General features: G+C 41.7%; 1 protein-coding gene across 1 annotated transcript in view; it reads left to right on the forward strand.

Annotated features, from left to right (window-relative positions):
- KLHL32 (kelch like family member 32) overlaps positions 1-20,562 on the forward strand; it is a 286,360-nt gene that overhangs the window by 71,486 nt on the left and 194,312 nt on the right. The window contains exon 3 of the mRNA XM_082251577.1: positions 6,821-7,001. Coding sequence (XP_082107703.1) covers positions 6,821-7,001 — 181 coding nt within the window. The remainder of the gene's footprint in view (positions 1-6,820; positions 7,002-20,562) is intronic.

A 20,562-nucleotide genomic window follows, 5' to 3' on the forward strand; every position in this document is an offset into this window, starting at 1 on the left:
AAGAGCTGGCAACAGAGCAGACTTCTGCTGGCCTCTGCCCTAAACTAACAAAGGCTGGGTTTCCTGAGAAAGTGGATGGGACTACAGTACAGTCTCCACTTGTATATCCCAGGGATGCTGTGCAGTTGGCCCAGATCCCCAACAGCCTGATGAAGTGAGTCCCGCCACCCTGCTTTCTCTCCAGTGGCTGAAAGGACTCCTAGGAGAAGGGCCAGTCCACGCTTCTCCCCACCCCACCGCAGGTATGTTCTACAAGAGAGGCAGAGGTTGACTGAGTGAGCAATGCTCTGTTTAGGACAATTTGTTTGGGGTACGGTGTGGGTACAGGCATTGGGGGACCAAGATTACAGACTAACTTCTAAGTCAACCCATCTGACTGTGTTAGTCTCTTTCCAAAAAGGGAGAGATGTGACAGGGAGCCCCTTTGGTTGGGGGGCCCATGGACCCCAGCTTACCTTAGAGAGGTTGAGAAATCCCTCTCTCAGCTCCCCAGGCCCCTCCTATGTGTAAGTCACCCTGTGTCTATTAAGGGCACAGTGTGACCAAGAAAATGATGGACAGATACTTATTGGACACTAAGAATATGGTTTGGATTACTTCAAATGGGACAGTAAAATTTATCAACAATATTTTTAAAGAAATCTATGCAGCATATTCCTGGTCTGTTTGATTCTGAACATGTTCATTGAAAGAGCTGGTCACATTGGTCTCTGTTCCATGTTCTTCAATGTAAAAGACCGACAGTCTGTTACTTGTGGTCTCCTGCTATTGTCTTTTTATTGAGGTGGTATGTGTTTTCTGCTAAGCATGTCTGTCCCATTGTTATTTGTTAATTAACTCACCTATTGTTCCTGTCCAGATGGCTAGGTAAATAGCTCAGGTTAATTATGTTTCTGTATACAATTTAATCTGCATATGATAATGTAATCAGGCTCATCTGACCTGTGTGTTGTATATATTGAGTGAGTCTGTTTAATAAATGTTCCAGATCTTATACAAGCTATTCTCGGCTAGATTTGTATGGGGGCGGCTAGAATATCTGATATTAATGTTCAAGACTAAAGGAAGCAGTATTCAGATGGAATCCCGCAAGCACATTGTAGGGGTCGCGGTTCCATTACAGGGTCTAGCACCGGCTTCTATGTTAAAACGGGTGTTTGCTGCTTCACTTCCCCAAGCTGAAGAATTGTTAATAGCTTTAGGGCAGCCACATTATTATACCACCACCCTCAATTAACCTGTAGATTATTGGCATGTACAAGTAAGAGAAGAGGAAAGGTTCAAAGCTGCCTTTATCACCCCTAAGGAATTTGTTTGCCTTTTGGAGTAATATCTCTGGTGTTTTTCGATTTTATAAATTGAATAATTCTTAGGAATGATATAAAATATTGACTTTGAAAGTGTGCTATATTACTTTACTGAATTTGGTACTGTTAAAATAAAAAAGTATCTGGGTTCAAATTACAATCTAATACATTTTAAGTAAATATTTGTATATTCTATATACACAAATATGTATATTTAATATATGTTCTAAACATAAGTATTTAAAAAAAAATGTAAAAAGGAATTTTTCTTTTTTCTTTACTCAAATTAAATATGGACAGTTAAAAAGTAAACCTGAACAGTTAAAAAGTAAACCTGGTGCAGCTGTGCATAGTAGCCTATCAGCTTCTAACTTGGAAGCTGATTGGTTTCTGTGCAGAGCTGCACCAAATTTTACACTCTCCAGTTTTAGTAAAGTAACCCTACTGTTTGAGAGCTCCAAACATTTTTAGGCCTTGCAGAGAATTATACATATTACATTAAATGCTATTCAAGTTAGCAGAGACACTTGTTGATAAGCAATGGGATAGGTTGCAGGTAACCATTTGGCCAGTGGAGACTCCCAGAAACAGCACTGATTCTTGGCTATGCAGACTTCATTTTTTTCTTTGGTACGGATTGTTTATTAGAATATATATTATAGCTGCTTACCTAGTGAGGAAAATTATTATGAATATTTAGCAGGGTTTACAAAACTCTTGCATTTAACATAACCGATATCCCTAAATTGAACCTAACCCTTACCACTTGTACTATTACGCCAATACCCATTATCGGTTGAGCTATTATACCAATTGTGTGCAAGAAGCAAGATGAGAAATGGCTCCTTCCTTGATTGCCTAATCTCGCAGGCATTTTGGTTTTTGACAGAATCACTTTAATGCCCAGTTCAAGCAAACTTTCCACTTCTAAGCTATGCACAAAGTTCAGTACACAACTTTGTGCTTTCACCAATAAGTTTATATTGCTGATCCTTTCATGGGACTGTACATGTAAATCTATATTTTTCACTATATTGTTTTTTTATTGTTGATTTTTCATTCAAGATTGTGTGTGTGTGTGTGTGTGTATATATATATATATATATATATATATATATATATATAGTTTTTTCACTTTAGCACTTTTTTGGACTTTATTTCAATGTGTTGTCCATTTATAACACAGTATTCACATTTCATTGTTGTTCATTTACTTTTGGCGCTACACACTTTTTATTAAAATTATTTATAAGTTTGGTAAATTAATTATCTGTGTCGGCTGCTGCCCACCACAGCGCACAGATACACCTTTTTGATTTCCATGAAATGGTATTGCTTTCTAGTATACAAGAATGTCACTCCTCTCCTGTAAGCCTTATGAAATCAGAGGCACCTCTAATAATTTATCTGCTAATGACATTGTGCCCCATGCATCCTCATCTTTTGTATATAAAAATGGTAATATATGCAAACTAGATTGGAGCCACTACATTAAGCCATAAATACATACTCATAGTGACCTTGTCTAGAATGAACTGTGAAATCAGATGAGAGCATATAAATCATATTTAAAAAGTTACAGTGCATAGCTTAGAAGTGGAAAATTTGCTTAAACCAGGCATTAAAGCGATTCTGTCACAAACCAAAATGCCTGTGAGATTAGGCACCCAAGGAAGAAGCTATTTCTTATCTCGCTTATTGCACACAATTGGTATAATAGCTCAACTGATAATGGGTATTGGCATAATAGTACAAGTGGTAATGGTTAGGTTCAATTTAGGAATAGGGGTTATGTTAAATGCAAGAGTTTTGTAGAAGTTTTAGATTTATGGTTGGTTTAGGGTTAGTTTTATCAATTGGAGTTAGGGTTAACTTTTCAGATATAACATTTTTGCGATAAATCAATATTTAAGCATGATAATCCAGTGCTTGTGCAAACCCTGCTAAATATTCATAATACCTTGCCTCACTAGGTAAGCAGATATAATATATATTCTAAAAATGAAAACAAAAAAAAAAACCTGTACTAAAGAAAAAAAATGAAGCCTGCATAACCTAGAAGCAGTGCTGTTTCTGGAAGTCTCTCCACTGGTCAAGGGTTACCTGGGTGACATTTGTTGCAACCTTTCCCATTGCTTCTCAACAAGTGCCTCTGCTAACTTGAATAGCATTTAATGTATTATGTATAGTTCTCTGCCAGGCCTAAAAATGTTTGGAGCTCTCAAACAGTAAGGTTACTTTACTAAAACTGGAAAGTGCAAACTCTGGTGCAGCTCTGCACATAAACCAATCAGCTTCCAAGTTAGAAGCTGATTGGCTACCATGTACAGCTGCACCAGGTCTACTTTTTAACTGTCCGTATTTCAGAAGAAAAATTCCTTTTTACATTTTTTTAATTCTTCCTTTAAATACATATATTTAGGACATACAGTATATTAAATATAAATATTTGTGTATATATAATAAACACATATTTACTTAAAATTTACTAGGTTTTAATTTGAACCCAGATGCTTTACATTTTAACAGTACCAAATTCAGTATAGTAATTTAGCACACTTTCAAAGTCAATATTTTATATCATTCCTAAGAATTATTCAAATTATAAATCGAAAAACGCCAGAGATATTACCCCAAAAGGCAAACAAATTCCTTAGGGGTGTAAAGGCAACTTTGAGCCTTTCATCTTCTCTTACTTACACGTGCCAATAAACTACAAATAGTTGAAGGTGGTGGTATATGAGTTTGGCTGCCCCAAAGCTATTAACAATTCTTCAGCTTGGGGAAGTGAAGCTGGTGCTAGACCCACAACATGTCCCATTTTTCACCCCCTGCCTCAATAATGCGAAGGATGGCTTGCTGACTAATGCTGAAGCACAGAGAAGGGGCCAAGCATTCCAGCCCTATCAGATTGGAGACATTCTTTCTTGTGACAACCTGTTCAAGTGCCTCATATTAAGAAAAATGCAAGAAATGGTGAGGAAAGCTTATTGAGAAGCTGTGCTATCATCTGCACAAGTGTACGATGGCCTATAGGGAAGGACAAGAATGTGTTGAAGATATACAACGATTAGGATGCCTCTCTTTGTCAAAAACTGAACAGAATGTGGATGCAGTGAGGTTTGTTCTCAACTGTAACCGACGGCACACTTATCAGAATGATTTGGAGGAAACGGGAATTATCAAATCAATTGTTCATGAAATTGTGACTCAGGATTTGAACATGAGAAAAGTGTGTGCAAAACTTATTCCAAAGAACTTGTCACCTGATCAGAAGGAACACCATCAACTTGTTTGCCAAGACCTGTTGGCCCGATTGGAAAGAAAGCCTGATTTTTTTTTTTTTAGTCGAGTGATCACTGGAGTTGAATCCTGTGTATTTAAGTATGATTTTGAGATGAAGAAACAAAGTTCAGAATGGCACACACCCACGTCACCTCGCCCCAAGAAAGCTTGAATGAGCAAATCAAAAGTCCAATCAATGGTCGCTTTTTTTTTTACATGGAACTGTCCTTAAGGAATTTGTAGCCATTGTTCTAACTGTGAATCAAAGATTTTACCTTGAAGTTCTTGGTTGGCTAAAACAATGAGTTTTTCATGTGCATTCTGAGATCGGCTCAACTTCGATCCTTCATCATGACCGTGCACAGAGTCAAAGTGCTTTTGGCTGTCAGAGAGTTTTTGGCTGAAAAACAGATCACAGTGCTTCCTCATCCACCCTACAGCCCCAATTTTGGCTCCTTGTGACTTTTTCATATTCCCAAAATTGAAAGACACCATTTTAGTGTGGAGAGCATCCAAAGGGCCACAATGCAGGCTGGTAAAGCCATCCCATTTGAAGACTTCCAGGGATGCTATAAAGAATGGAAAACTCCCTGGGAGCGTTGTGTATACTTCACAAGGTGCATACTTTGAAGCAGACCATGTTCAATTGCTACATTTTTCAATAAAATTATTTTTAAAATCTCATTCTTATTACTTTCTGGACACCCCTCGTACATGCTGTTGGAAGCAACATCTTACTTGTAAAGCCATTATAAGACTGTACAGTCCAACAAAAAGGGGTTTTCAGAGTAAATTGTTGCCCAATCTAGAGTCATGTTATGTTTTTCTGCAGAGCCCCTTTCTTTCTATTTATTTTGTGGAATTTAACCATGGGTATCCAGTAGAAGCTAAAAAAAAGTATATGAATACCAATAAAGTACAAACAAACTGTTCATTCTGAGTTTTGGTGCTGCTGCTGCAGATGCAGTCGATCACATAAGAATGATAAAAGGTGGTGGTGCTGCGCTATCAAATATCCTCAATTATATAGATGGACATGTAAAAATGTCAGTAAAGGTGCATGTGCTAAAATTAATACATACTGTAGTAGTAAATAACCATGAGCAAATATCAATAAAGTGCTAAAGATAAAAATGTGTCAATGGATACACAAATAATAAAGATGCATGTGCTGAAATAGTTAAGGATCTCAACAATTTGATAATAAAAATACACATCACAAAGTGACTAAATAAATAACTATCTCCAAACTGAGTCCATATAAAAGTGTGGAAAAGTAGAAAGTAATGTCCAATGTACATGCAAATGGTGCTAAGATCTCTTCACCCAAGGTTGAAAAAAGATTGGTGTCTAAAGAATCCAAAAAAAAATGCCACACCTCCCAAGTGCACTAACCTCTCACCTTACAGCTGTGGGTTACAGCCTAATTAGGTATCTTTCCCTTTAAATCTTCACGCTGCTTCCCAATGTAATCCCTTTGTAAACCCAGCTGATGGAAAAATGTGATGGAGGTGGACGGGTATCCCGTCTGACATAATCTAACTGGCTCTCCAAATGTATTCTCTGTAAGGTGATGATATGGAGAAGGAAAGAAAGCTCCCAATAGTGTAAGACTGTTTGGCAATTTATTGAGATACAAAGTAGCTAAAAACACTCACATTTCAAAACATGACAGCAGATACATCATCCATGAGCTGCGAACTCATGACCTGCAAACATTTCCGGTATGATGATCGCTCTGTCCCGACGCGTAGCGTCACACCCACGTGACTTCATCAGGGTATCCCTGATATTTGTGTACCCATTGATCCATTTTTATCTTCAGCATTTTATTGCTATTTGTACATGGGTATTTACTGCTATGTATTCATTTTAGCACATGCACCTTTACTGACATTTTTACATGTCCATCTATATAATTGAGGATATTCGATAGCACAGCACCACCACCTTTTATCAATTTTGTTTTTGGTTACGGATTGACTAATTGGTGTCTGCAGCAATCAGTTATCATTTTCTTCTATAGTGATCGCGTGGGAATATTGTTGTATTTTTATCGCTCACACAAGAATGCTTTATAAAAAAACCCCAGCCCAGGATAGTTTCATCTCTACTGCCTGCATTTAGACAAGATAATAACAAAAAAGTTTTCTATATATTTTCAATATGTATACCAATGCATTTGGTATGTTCTTTGATTGCATATAAGCATATTTTATATTTTACAGTATTCAAGAAATGCTAACGGGTCACAGGCATTGCCATTCTATGTCACATAAAGACTCTGTCTTGTCCGCATTAAACCAACAGAGGAATGATGGCATTCTTTGTGATGTTACTCTTGTTGCTGAAGAACAAAAGTTTCATGCCCACAAGGCTGTGCTGGCAGCCTGTAGCGATTACTTTCGGGTAAGTCCTTATAGCTTTTTATGTTGTGCATGCAGAAGACCATATTAATTTATATTATCCTTATATTTTGGTATTTTAATTTGAAATGGATGAATACATTATTTAAAGAGCACTTACAGTAAGTAAAATCTTTATATAGTGCTTTAGGGAAACTCTGCAGCCTTGCTAAGGTAAAAAAAAAACTCCTTCGGTTCCATATCCTTCTAAGTTTATTAGGTTCTTTTGGTAAAATTCAGCATTGTTTTTTTAACTTCTGAGCAGTCCTTCAACTTCTTGCTTTGTGATTCTTTGCTGTGCAACTTTACTCTTATGCTTCAAAGCTTGTGAACAAGGAACATACATGCGGGCCTGCTTTTTCACAGACCAATTTCAAGGTAAATCTGAAAATTAGGTCAACAGCATGAATAGGGAATTTTAGAAGGATATGTAGAGGAATGATGTCACTTTAATATGTTAATCTGCAGGTGCATTGGTCAACACAACTGCAAAATTATGAAATTTCTCAAGAGAAGCATCAAAAAATAATGGCAATATATTCCAAACAAGGATAAACTTTAATGGCAAAAAGAAAATCATACATCAAAGCGCACTTATGGAGATATATAATGGCAGTCAGTTAAATGAGCGCCCAAAATCAACAATCAGAATCCCACTTAGATCAAAAGATCGTCATTTTTTTTATGGAGATATATGGAAAAATGGAGCCCAACCCCAACTCCAGAAATCCTCCCATGCCCCATATTTTCTTTTGAATCTTTATACATAGCTTTTTCAGGTGTCACATGACATATTGGATCCCTGCACATAAAGACATGACACTTCTCTCTGCAGCCTTTCTCTATGATTCCAGGGTAGACAGATGATGCATCACCCTGGGGTAGATCCTTGACACTCTGCGCTTACAGAAAATGGGTTGAATCTCGATGACAATCATACAACCCAAAAAAGGAGTAGCGCTGAATCACAAAGTGGGGAGTTTGTTGGGGACAGTGCTGGACATAGGGTGAGTATTGCGGAGCTGCTTTTAACAAAATCAGGGTATTTTGTTTATGTACTTACAAAGCAGGAGTTGGAATTTACAGAATGGCTTTCAGAAGTTCTTTCTATCCTAGGTCAACATATAACTGTAATACCCTGGTTTGGGAAGCAGAAAAAAAATACCCTCTCCCTATCCTCACAACCCTCAAAAAAACCTTCTTCTTAATGGAGAACCAGACAGTTAAAATATGTATTTTATTTAATCTTTAACTAGAACTGCATATCGTATTTACAAGTTTGCTCAGCCATGCGATACAGCCAGTAATTGACTTAGTACCTTTAGCCCTACAGGCTTTCAGTGGTTAAGTCAACTCCCTGCCTCCAGCCTATTCATTGGTCTATGTCTAAGAATCACCCACCGATGAGCCCCTGCCTGTATTATTCCTCTCCTGTAAGTCTGCCCAATTCCCTCTCCTGGCTCCCGAAGTCTGAAATATGTTAGGATGGGAGCACTAAGACTAATTAAATCAAGTTGCTGGCACTCCTACTCTGAGCCTGATTTATGGTGTTCCAGCGACTGTGGGAGTTAATATAAGATAATAACTATTACTGTTAATTGATAGATATTAGGCAATATCACTTAAGTTCCCCACTGATGTGTGAATGTTGCACATTTTTAGTAAATTCATATGAAGCAAAGTGCAAATAGAACAATCTTACAGCTCATTATAATGTATGCAAATTACCATTAACAGCTACATGATATTTGCATGTAACTGTTACCTTAACTTACATAAAAGAAAATCAAGGAGGGGTAAACTGATGCTATGCATTTGATGAAAACCATGAATTAGGATTAGTGATGAGAAAATTAGCCTGCGTTCAGTTTGGAGGAGGATCCTCAAATGCCAAACAGCAGTAAACCCTATTGGGGTACAGAGGAGCTATATCTTGATTTTTTTTTTTCTGGCCTTTTTCAAGGCTAATTTGTAAGCTTTTGTTTAAAAAAGAACATGGATAGCTTGGCACTGCAAATGGGTACCAATGAAGATATATATTTCTCTTTTGTTTATTGATGGACACAGCTCCTGATATTCATAACTATTGGTTATACTGCCGCCTACAGGAGTAGGACACTAGGCAGAAAATAATTCTGGCTAAGGACCTGGAGTAAGGACTTATTTCCTTGCTGTGATCTTTGGTCCTGGCAACATTTTTTAGATAGAAAATGTTTCTCCTACTGGATTTTTTCCTGTGAGATCTACAATCAACTGCGAGCGTGCGCAGACCTCAGCTCCGTGCTAGTTTAGCCACGACATAGCCCAACTGGACGGGGGGCTGGCCTGCGAGTTAAACCCCGCGGGAGGTTGCATACAACCAGGTCTCGGCCCAAGTCGCAGCGTTCCTCCTGGCCGACAGCCCCCCATTTCGATGGAGAGTGGGTTCTGTCTGGAGTGGTGCCCGCCTGATTCCTGGTATGGTGAGTAGCTGTCCCCTCTCCCCCTGGAGGGTTTTGGGGTGGACGTGGGCCCCTCCTTGAGATAGTCAGAACCCAGGTTCCCCTCCTTCCTGCAGGCATTCAACCTTGCCAAGTCCCTCATTCTGCCCCCCTAACTCCAGGCTGTGGCTGTTTGGGTGGTCTGGCCACTTTCCTGGGATGGGGGCAGGGCGCTAACAGGTGATGGGGGCCGGGGGTGCGCCGCCAGTGACTGGACGATCGACTGTGCGGGGGGGTGATACCTGGATTTGTCTTTGGGCCTGGTTTCTCTTTTGGGTCCCTGTAAGCCTCGTGGTGTGGCCATTTTGTTGTAGCCTGTGTGTTTCTATACACGGAGGCCATGTTTGTGTAGTTCGGCGGCTATTTTGTTGTGGTTTGCCATTGGAAATAGCAGCGGCCATGACAGTGGAGCCCTGTGGCTGGCGATTTTGGCAGTGGGAGCCCCTCCTCATCCCTTGGTGCTGACTCTGGGAACATTTTACTTCCTGATCACCGCACGTGTAGTGCAGATTCCCCTGGTGGCTGCAGGTGCTTGTTTCTGTGGGTGGGGAGTCTGGTGGGGTCCTCTCCCTCTCTTCTGAGGATCGCTTTGTGCTTTGTGCCTGGAGAACAGGTGGTGCTGCCAGCACAGTGGGGACTGTCCCTTAGCAGTGTTTTACACTTTTTGTGGGGTCCCCCTGGTGACTCATGGAGTCTTAAGAGCACATTTCCCCACCTGATCCCCTCTCTGAGGCTGCGAGGCCCTCCGGGTCCTAACCACCCATCCATGCACTGACGGCGGTCCTAAAGTCCCTTGTGTCCCGGGTGGAGATGGCCTGCCGGTGATGGGCTAGCAAAAAGACCCCCCCCCCGCCTTCCCCTGCCCCATCTGTCTCATCAGATCCTAAATCTGATTCGGCCGTCGCAGATGCGGGTCACCCTCCTTGTGTCCCGGGTGGAGATGGCTTGCCGGTGATGGGCTAGCAAAAAGACCCCCCCCCCCGCCTTCCCCTGCCCCATCTGTCTCATCAGATCCTAAATCTGATTCGGCCGCCGCAGATGTGGGTCACCCTGCTGGGTCTGTAACCACGCGCCTAGAATCCTCTGATAGTGAGGATAATTCCTCCACATATGCAACCATGCACGAAAAAGAGCTGGCGAAGATGGAGGACACAGCTAAGGCTACGATGGAAGCGCAGGTCCCATTTTGGCACTCAGAAGCCATCCAAAGCAACAAATTTGTTTCCTACCCCTGTCTGTTTCGACAGACTTGTAGCTAAAGAGTGGGAACGACCAAAGCGCCCCGTGGGGTCCCTAAGCGCTTTACTAGACATTACCCCTATGAGTTTGGAAGGATTGGGAAACAGGGATTTCGGGCACAAGAGTTTTTTTAAAAAGATTTCTTTTATTCAACAAAAAACTAAATATTTTAAAATCATAGAAAAATACAGGCAGATAATTGTGTATTGAGGACACAGTGAGACCACAAAAAATGGTCTATGTTGTACAATATCTCAGTACATAGAACTTATAAAAGTAATTTACATACAGTTCAGAGTACAAGATCATTAGTAGTCATATAATTCTTGGAAACGTGTTACTTGATATCAGAAGAGAACCGCCGACGGACACCCAAGTAGTATGGTGCCGGTCAGCGGGATCAACTGAAAGTATAAGTTAACATTCACCATGTAACATATGACCTTTGCTTGTTTACTTAGTGCCAATAGATCTAATTGATCTTGAGTAGCATACTCTGGCTACGATAATGGCCCCGTGTGGGATATGTGGGTCGGGGTGTCTGCTTGGCTTTGGCGTGGTCATCCTCCCCCTGTATATTTAACTATTCTGATACCTCTTCACATTAAATAGGTTCTTTGGCACATATATCTCTCTTCCTTTCCTAATGTACAACAAATAGTTTTTTGTGTTATAATCCCTATTTCATCAATATTATGATCTTGAGGATTTGTAATAAGTCAAAATATGCAACTTTTCCTTGGGGTTTGAAGTATGGAAGTGTTTCTAGTAGGGGGCAGTTCAGCCCCTGTTCTTTCATTAGGGCTATTATTATTGAACGCCCTTACTAGTGGTTAATGTCAAAAAATAAACATGATTACATAATAATTTTCGATAAACAAATATATTACCGATATATATCTCCTGGCCTATCAGGAACATTCTTGTACCTTAGTGAAATATGCTTTTTTATATCTGTATTTTTAAATATATAATTTCTGTTTTGTTGTGTTGTTTTTTCATTTCAGGCAATTAGAATTCTCATGTAATTGCGGACCGATCCTATGGGGGCAGTGTGGGTAAGCATGGAGGTCGGCCTCATCAGTGAGATATGTGCGGCCAGATAGGCCGCAGGTTAGGTCCGCCCCTTCCGGGCGGAACTTCCTGTGGCACCCGAGCGGACTACGGAGGCACTTCCTGCCTCTGTGTGATCTGCATACACCTGTGACAGAGCCGAGAGATTCGCTGGGGTGTCCCCGCGCTTGCTCTGGAGCGATGTCCGGTGGGAGTGGCCGGGGCGGTGACGTCTTTTGACGAACCGCCCTCGGATCCACGCTATTTAAGGGCGCCATGTACAAGCCCTGGTATGGTGGAGGTTCCCCATCCGGTGAGGACTGTGCGGAAGCTGGGAACAGCGTGGCAAGGGGTAAGCTTTATATGGCTAGCACCAATACTTTAACATCACACTTTGTGATACCCGGGAATTTACCTTAATCTTACTGTGCTTAACAGCCGACATACAAGCAGAGGAGATACGCTCCCTACATTAAGCTCTGGTCCTTTCCAAGTTTGGTGAGCCGTGCTAAGGTGTCTGTTTATGTTTGGGACTCTCCTACTGCATAGGGATCTATTATACTGGGTGGCATTCCATATATCTACCACTATATTTACTACCTATGTTTATTTTAAGCACGCCTTGCATGTACTCATCTTGGACCCTATGTAGCAACTGCCTATTTATATGTAACCCTGGTCACCCTCCTACTATTATGGTGGAAGGTGGGCTGGATACCAAATTGACTACACACACATATTTACATATGTATATAAAAGCAAATCAATATACACGATATGTATTTCACTATAGGGGTAGTCCACACACGAATGGGTAAACTCTGTATGTTGGTGTATAATCGTTTAGAAACACATGGCACTTGCCCATTCTTACGGTCCAGAATGATTATATGTCTATTCTTTTGCCCCTTTCGAGGCAGATAATCTATGGGCTCTATGGGTACTTACACACCCTTATAACAGGCATGAGGCACCCTGATTTTACCACTTTGGAATACTGGAGTTCATGGTTTAGCACTTTTATGGGCTCTCCTTTAAAGCGATATCATAGAATAAAAATGCCCACTATTCTGAGAAACATTGTTCTTTTGCTCTCATCCATTCAGATATGAGACATGGAGTGATTACCCTCACTACTATGTCATTATACATTGCCTATGTTTGAGCTTCCTAAAATGCACAGTCCTCCTCGTTAAAGAATTCTCTATGGAAATTGAGATATGTGCCTGATTACTATATGTACAGGTATGTATACATTTTTTTGTCCATATACTAGGTATATAAACAGGATATATATGCTGACACTGTAACTACAGCATGGATCCCCACATATACTCACTATTGGCAGCCTCCATTGTTCCCCCTAAACCCCTGTAGTGTCTGAATGCAATCTAAGACCCAATGTTATATTGTGTTGATATTTCAAAAGTAGAAGGACTTATTTAAGATGTGTAAGACGATTGTATGTAATTAAAAGGAGAGATAAGTGATATGCAATTGTAATTATAACATACTGAAAATGAGGTAACATATATATATGTAATTTATCTAAACACTGTTATTTTTCACACAGACAAAAGAAATGATATGCTCCAGATGAAGCTTTTTTGTCTAAGAAAGCGAAAGAGCAAAGGTCATATGTTACATGGTGAATGTTAACTTATACTTTCAGTTGATCCCGCTGACCGGCACCATACTACTTGGGTGTCCGTCGGCGGTTCTCTTCTGATATCAAGTAACACGTTTCCAAGAATTATATGACTACTAATGATCTTGTACTCTGAACTGTATGTAAATTACTTTTATAAGTTCTATGTACTGAGATATTGTACAACATAGACCATTTTTTTGTGGTCTCGCTGTGTCCTCAATACACAATTATCTGCCTGTATTTTTCTATGATTTTAAAATATTTAGTTTTTTGTTGAATAAAAGAAATCTTTTTAAAAAAACTCTTGTGCCCGAAATCCCTGTTTCCCAATCCTTCCAAATGAATTAGTCAATTGAGGATAGGGGCACACCCTAAATGGATACGTCATGGCCAAGATGGCTGCTATCTGTGGACACATGACTTGTAAAATAATTACCCCTATGAGAAGTCCCTTCTTAAGAAGTGAATGTGACACCGGTGGTGGACCTTCCGGTTCCCAGATTAAACAAGGCATTCCTGGTTGAAGAGTCACCGGCCTTTAAGGATTCAGCTGATGGGAAGGCAGAGACTGTGGCACGGCCGGTATTCACCATTGCCCTAGTGTCGCTAAGCTCCTACACTGCGACCTGAAAGGGGAACAGTTCCCTCTTGCCTTTGCTGAGCTGGCGGACCAGCTGCTCCAGGGGCTGCAATGTATCTGTGATGCCTCTTTGGATGCGGCTCCCCTAATGGCTCGACTCTCTGTTTTGGCAGTGGTCCTTGGGCGTGTCTTTTTTCTCAAGTGCTGGTCTGTGGATCAGACTTCAAAAAAGGCCTTGACTGATCTTCCTTTTTAAGGAGATCGCCTGTTTGGAGCTACCCTGGATGACATCACTAAAGGTCTCACAGGGGGAAAGAGTAATTTTCTTCTGCAGGCAAGGAACCTCATCATAGACGTGGGTCTTCCTTCTTAGCTCATAAGAATTTTTTTTTTGTCTCTCTGGGTCGACTGACAAGGGCTCAAAGTCTTTTAGGGCCTCTTCTGGCGGATCCAAACAAACCTTGTCTGGCAAGCCAAGATCAGGCTTCTCCAGACCCATGGACAAGGCTCCTTCTGCATGAAGGTGCTCTCTCACCTGTATCTGGGGTGGGGTAGGGGACGTCTTTGCTGGTTTCCAGAACCATGAACTTCCCATGTGCAAGACAAGTGGGTCCACAAAATAATTTGGTCTGGCTACAAGATCGAGTTTCACTCTTGTCCCCCGGCAAGGTTTTTTCCTTCGAACTTGCGCCTGTCCCCAGACCACTTACAGGGCCTTTTTGTAGCTGTACAAGGCCTGTTCCTTCAAGGGGTGATTGTCCCGGTTCCAACCGCGGAACATTTTCAGGGTTTTTACTCAAACCTGTTCACAATTCCCAGGAAGGAAAGCAAAGTGCGTCCAATCCTGCACCTCAAGGCGCTAAACTGCTTTGTGTGGGTACAGAAGTTCAGAATGGAATCCATTCGAACGGTGGTGGCATCCCAGCATCAGCTGGATTTCCTTGCCTCTATAAATATCAAGGATGCCTACTTTCGCATTCCAATGTGTGCCAGTCACCAGCGTTTTCTCCCCTATGCTGTGGGAGAGGAGCATTATTAGTTTGTGGCCTTACCCTTTGGTCTTACATCTGCTGCTTGGGTCTCAGTGCTAGTTTTGCTATGCAAATAGGGGATCGTAGTACTGTGCTACTTGGATGATATCCTTCTGCAAGCAGGGTCTACCTCTGCTCTGGTGGAGAACCTGGAGAATACAGTAGAACTCTGCAGGAGTTCGACTGTATTATGAATTTTCAGAAGTCTGCTCTGGTTCGGTCCACAAAGCTGGACTATCTGGGCCTGACTCTGGACATTATCAGTTTGTGGCATTAGCCAGAGTGCTTCTTCCTCTGGACAAACTCCAGGAATTGCAGGCTGCAATTCGCCTCCTGCTGTCCAACAAATGGTCATCCCTCCAGACTTGCATGCGGGTGCTGGACCTGATGGTGTCTACCTTTTGAGGCGGTTCTGTTCCATACGAGATCCCTGCAATGAGAAATTCTGACCAAATGAGACAAGACTCCACAGTCTCTGGACAATCTTATCCGGGTGAGTCAGGGCACGAAGGAGTACCTGATATGGTGGCTTTGTTCTCCTGCGTTTCGGCTGGGAAAATTTTTCCTCCCCCTTGTATTGGACAGTGGTCACCACAGATGCCAGCCTGTCTGGCTGGGGAGGCTTCCTCGGCAAGCATTCTGCTCAGGAGATCTGGACCCTGGAAGAGTCCAGACTCCCAGTCAATGTTTTGGAACTTTGAGCGGTCTGACTGTGTCTGGATCATTGGACGGATCGTCTTCAGGGTTGTCCAGCGCGCATTCAATCAAACAATTCCATGGCCATGGTTTATGTCAATCACCAAAGGGGCACAAGAAATGTCCTGGCGACTCTGGAAGTAGCTAGCATTCTAAGTTGAACAGAACGGTTTGTTTCAGCCCTCTCCACTGTACACATTCCCAAGGTGGAAAATTGGCAAGCATTGGACCACGAGGATCCGGAGGTGTTTCATCAGCTGTGTCTCCGGTTGGATGCCCCTGAGTTGGATCTGTTGGAGTCTTGGCTCAACAGAAAGGTGCAGAGGTTTGTGGCTCGGTCAAGGGATCCTCTGGCGGACATCACAGACACGCCAGTGGTCCCGTGGGATCAGTATAATCAGATTTACGCTTTCCCTCCTCTCAAGCTTCTGCCCAGACTTCTTCGCAGGATCGAGGCAGAATGGATTCCGGTCATCTTAGCGATTCCGGACTGGCCTCGCCGGACTTGGTACGCCGATCTGGTGCGGCTGGTCATCGATGTTCCTTGGCAGCTTCCTCAGGGTGGATCTGCTGTCCCAAGAACCAATTTTCCATTCCAGTCACTGGCTTTGACAGCTTGGCTGTCGAACGCCAGGTGCTAAAGGATAGGGGTTTATCTGAGTCAGCGATTCCTACACTGTTAAAAGTTAGGAAATCTGCCTCTAGGAAAATCTACCATCGAACGTGGAAGATGTACATTGCGTGGTGAGAGTCTCTTGGGGTTCTTCCTCACTCCTTCTCTGTGGCTCTGATCTTGACCTTCCTTCAAACGGGGGTGGGGGGGGGGGGTTAACAGAAATTGGTGTTGAGTACCATCAAGGGGTAGGTATCGGCTTTGGCGGTCTTCTTCCAACCACCTTTGGCCACACACTCCCTGGTGCCTACCTTTCTTCAGGGTGTCCGACATTTGGTTCCTCCAGTACGGGCTGCATTGCCACCTTGGGAATTTAATTTGATGCTTTCAGCACTGCAGAAGCCTCCCTTTGAAAATATTTGGGAAATTCCCCTGCTTACGCTGTCCCAGAAGATGGCCTTTTTAGTGGCTATCACCTCTGTATGCAGGGTGTCTGAACTGGCGGCGTTATCCTGTCGTTCACCTTACTGGTGATTTACAGGGATAAAGTGGTTCTTCGCCCCTGTCGGTCGTTCTTTCCAAAGGTTTTCATTTGAATGACGACATTGTGTTGCCTTCTCTGTGTCCCAGACCTAAACATCCGAAGGAAATTGCCTTGCAATTAGAGTGTACCTTGTAGCTACGGAGTCTTTCAGGAAGTCAGACTATCTCTTTGTGCTCATGGATGGACCTCAAAAAGGGTTGTCCGCTTCCTCTACAACCATTTCCAGATGGATGAGACAGACGGTGGTTCAGGCCTATTCCCTCAGGGGTCAGGTTCCTCCTCTTCCCTGTCAAGGCGCACTCTACTAGGGCGCTTAGTGCCTCCTGGGCTTCCCATCTTTAAGCGTCAGTGATGCAGGTTTGCAAGGTGGCGATCTGGACGTCGGTGCACACTTTTACAAGGTTTTATAAAGTGGATGTGTTGGCATCTGCGGATGCTTCTTTTGGCTGCAAGGTTTTGCAGTCTGCTGTTTTAAGAGGACCTGATCCTCTTTGAGGGTGTGTGAAGTTGTGCACCAGTACAATGTAGTCTTATAAAAGTGACAATAAAAAAGAAAAAAAAAGAAAAACAAACAAAAACCTTACTAAGATTGAATAGATACCAATGGAAAACACCTGTAATCTGCCCAAAAAGAAGCTCATGTACTTTTTTGAGCGTTGGGCGTTTTGTAAACAGCGTCAAAACGCTCAGATGTGAACAGGGGCCATTGAAATGAATAAGATTTGTCTTGTTGGGCGTTTTGAGAGCTGATCCTAGAGCAGAAAAACTCCCCAAAAACGCCTAGATGTGAACGGAGCCTAAATGACAGTAACCTACTGGCTTTGTTTTGTTTGTATACAAAAGACAAGGGATTCCAGATAATATCATTAACCAAATATGATCTTGAACATGGGCAATGACATCACCCAGGTTCCCCAGTTTTTTTTTTTTGACTTACGGCTACTGGCAAAAACCTGTCATTTGTGACAGAAAAAGTAATGGGAGAAGATTGTCATGGTGGTAGGTGATTGTGGCAGTGGGTTGTTAGGTGTCATTCATAGTGATTGTTGCTGGATGTACATCAATGAATGATATGATTAACATTGAAATAACATTGTGCCTCATTAGTAACATGTCACTTGTAGCCTCCATGTGAAGCTCATATCAGAGAGTGACAGCACAGGAACACAAATGCAATACAGGGACAGAACTTTGTCACCCCATACAAAGAAAATGCCTTTACAATGGCTGGTTCACTAGTTATTATTTTATAATGATGTAAAGCTTCAAAGTTTCTTTTTTTTTAATAAAATAATAAAAACAAAAACCAAACATATCATAACTACCTGCTCTGCGTAATGGTTTGGTGGGGTCCCCCACCGGCTCCTCCTCTTTGGTGAGTGCCCTAATTGAAAGCTGCTTTCTATGGGGACACTGATGTTGTCTGCATCTATAGACACAGACAGTGCAGCTTGACCTCAGACCTGCTCCCTTGTTACAGAATTCACAGTAGTAGGAGCCAATAGCTTCCGCTGCTAATAATCTGCCTGGTGAGGAGGGAGAAGGCTGATGCTCTCTTGCACAGTGCTGGATGAAGAATGGGCAAAATCAAAAATTGCATATATAATGCAGTTTTTCACAAACATTGGCACAGCAGTCTTTTTTTTTTTTTTTTTTTGAGTCTCCCCTGTAATGTTAGTATCTGTTGATCCTGCCATCCTGCCAGTAACTGTTATTTTTGCCAAAGCCTTCTGCCTTCTTCGCAGGGTTCTGAACAACAGGAGGTGTCTTTCCTGATCATGTGACTGTCCTATATTCTAACCTTATCTACATTTAAATACTTTAATTATCCTTTGATAAGCATTGCAGATTTTTTTTTTTCAATCTACACTGGTAATTGTGTGATCTACTGAGCTGTGAAAAAATACTAAGATTAAAATCACTTCCCAGATCGAATATCATAAATGGCTACCCAATCTATACTTCCAAGTGGAAAAGCCAGATTCAGAGGGTGGCCAATATCTTCAAACTGTGTTTACCAAAATAGAATGAAGGTGCCTCAAAAGTGCCACCACTAAGTTGGCAAACAAAACTCTTTGGGGTCATAGTTTAGTTAGCCATTTATGATATCCTATTTGGAAAAAGTCCTTCCAAGATTAGGGGAATGGCTGCATACTATGGATCACTTTATTATCTGTGTGTGAACATTGTATATGCTTTTAAATTATTGTTGTCTCCATATGTACCTGTAAAGTCCAGTGGTTGGAAAAAATATTTTTTCTTAAAATAGAACTATAGGAAAAACTTTTTTCCCATTTTTGATAGAGTCAGGGAAAGTTATTACCCCAGACAGATTTTTTTTTTTTTTTTTTTTTGCCATCTGTGTCCCATTGTGTTCCCAAACAGGAGGTAGAAGGAAACCCCTGCAAATTAATGGATTCTCTTGGGGACCCCCAGATCACCTGTGCCTATTGGAAGATTCCTCCTTTATTACTTTTCTGGGGAGAACCCTAAATTTGGGATTTTGTTTACTTTCACTTTCAATCATAATGTTAAACAGGACAAATCGAGAGGGTGAATCTCCCTACTAGGGACACAGACAGCAATAAAAGCTTGACAGGTGTTCTAATCCCTCTCCTCTTCATCGAAAAAATTTTTAAAAAGTTTTGCCTTTAGTTATACTTTAACCACTTCCAGACCGCCCGCCGCAGTTATACATCACTAATTTGACGTTAAATACCAGGGTTATGGCAGTGGATAGCTGTCTTAATCCCTGGTATATTTTTACTGGGCGGGTGGTCCTCTTTCTCATAAAAATGGTCCCAGCGGAGGATTCACCGTGGGATCACTTTTATGGGCAGCAGAAGGGGTGCCCCCCCCCCCCTTGCCACTTCCCAGTGGTTTTTGCCGCTTAACGGAGTTGTCGGTAGCGGGGAAAACAATCTGGTCCTCTCCCCTCCTAGGCAGGAAGTCAAGTGAGGACAAGCTAGCCGCCCCCACTTGACTCTGTGGCCTTGGAGGACCGGAGAGATGCCGCTTCCTCTCAACGACCTTAAAGGGTCCATTTTTTATATGATGGAAAAAATTATTATTTTTTTTTTTTTGCTTTTTAGTGTAGATGTGAGATCTGAGGTCTTTTTGACCCCAGATCTCACATTAAAGAGGACCTGTCCTGCTTATTTCTATTACAAGGGATGTTTACTTTTTTTAAAGGGACAGTGTAAAAATAAAAAATAAAAGGTAAAATAAATAAGAAAAAAAAATTGAAAGCTCCCCGTCCCTCCGAGCTAGCGCGCAGAAGTGAGCGCATACGCAAGTCACGCCCACATATGTAAACCGTGTTTAAACCACACATGTGAGGTTGCCGCGATCATTAGAGTGAGAACAATAATTCTAGCCCTAGACCTCCTCTGTAACTCAACTGGTAACCTGTAGAAAATTTGAAAGCATTGCCTATGGAGACTTTTAGGTACCAATGTTTGTCGCTATTCCACGAGCGCACGCAATTTTGAAATATGACATGTTGAGTATCTGTTCACTCGGCGTAACATTATCTTTCACATTATAGAAAAAACTGGGCTAACTTTACTGTTTAGTTTTTTTTCAATGCAGTGAAATGTATTCTTTCCCAAAAAAATTGCATTTGAAAGACCGCTGCGCAAATACCGCGAGACAAAAAATATTGCAAGATATATAATG

Source organism: Pelophylax lessonae (genome assembly GCF_965119305.1).
Source record: "Pelophylax lessonae genome assembly, chromosome: 3".
In the NCBI taxonomy this organism is placed as follows: Eukaryota; Metazoa; Chordata; class Amphibia; order Anura; family Ranidae; genus Pelophylax; species Pelophylax lessonae.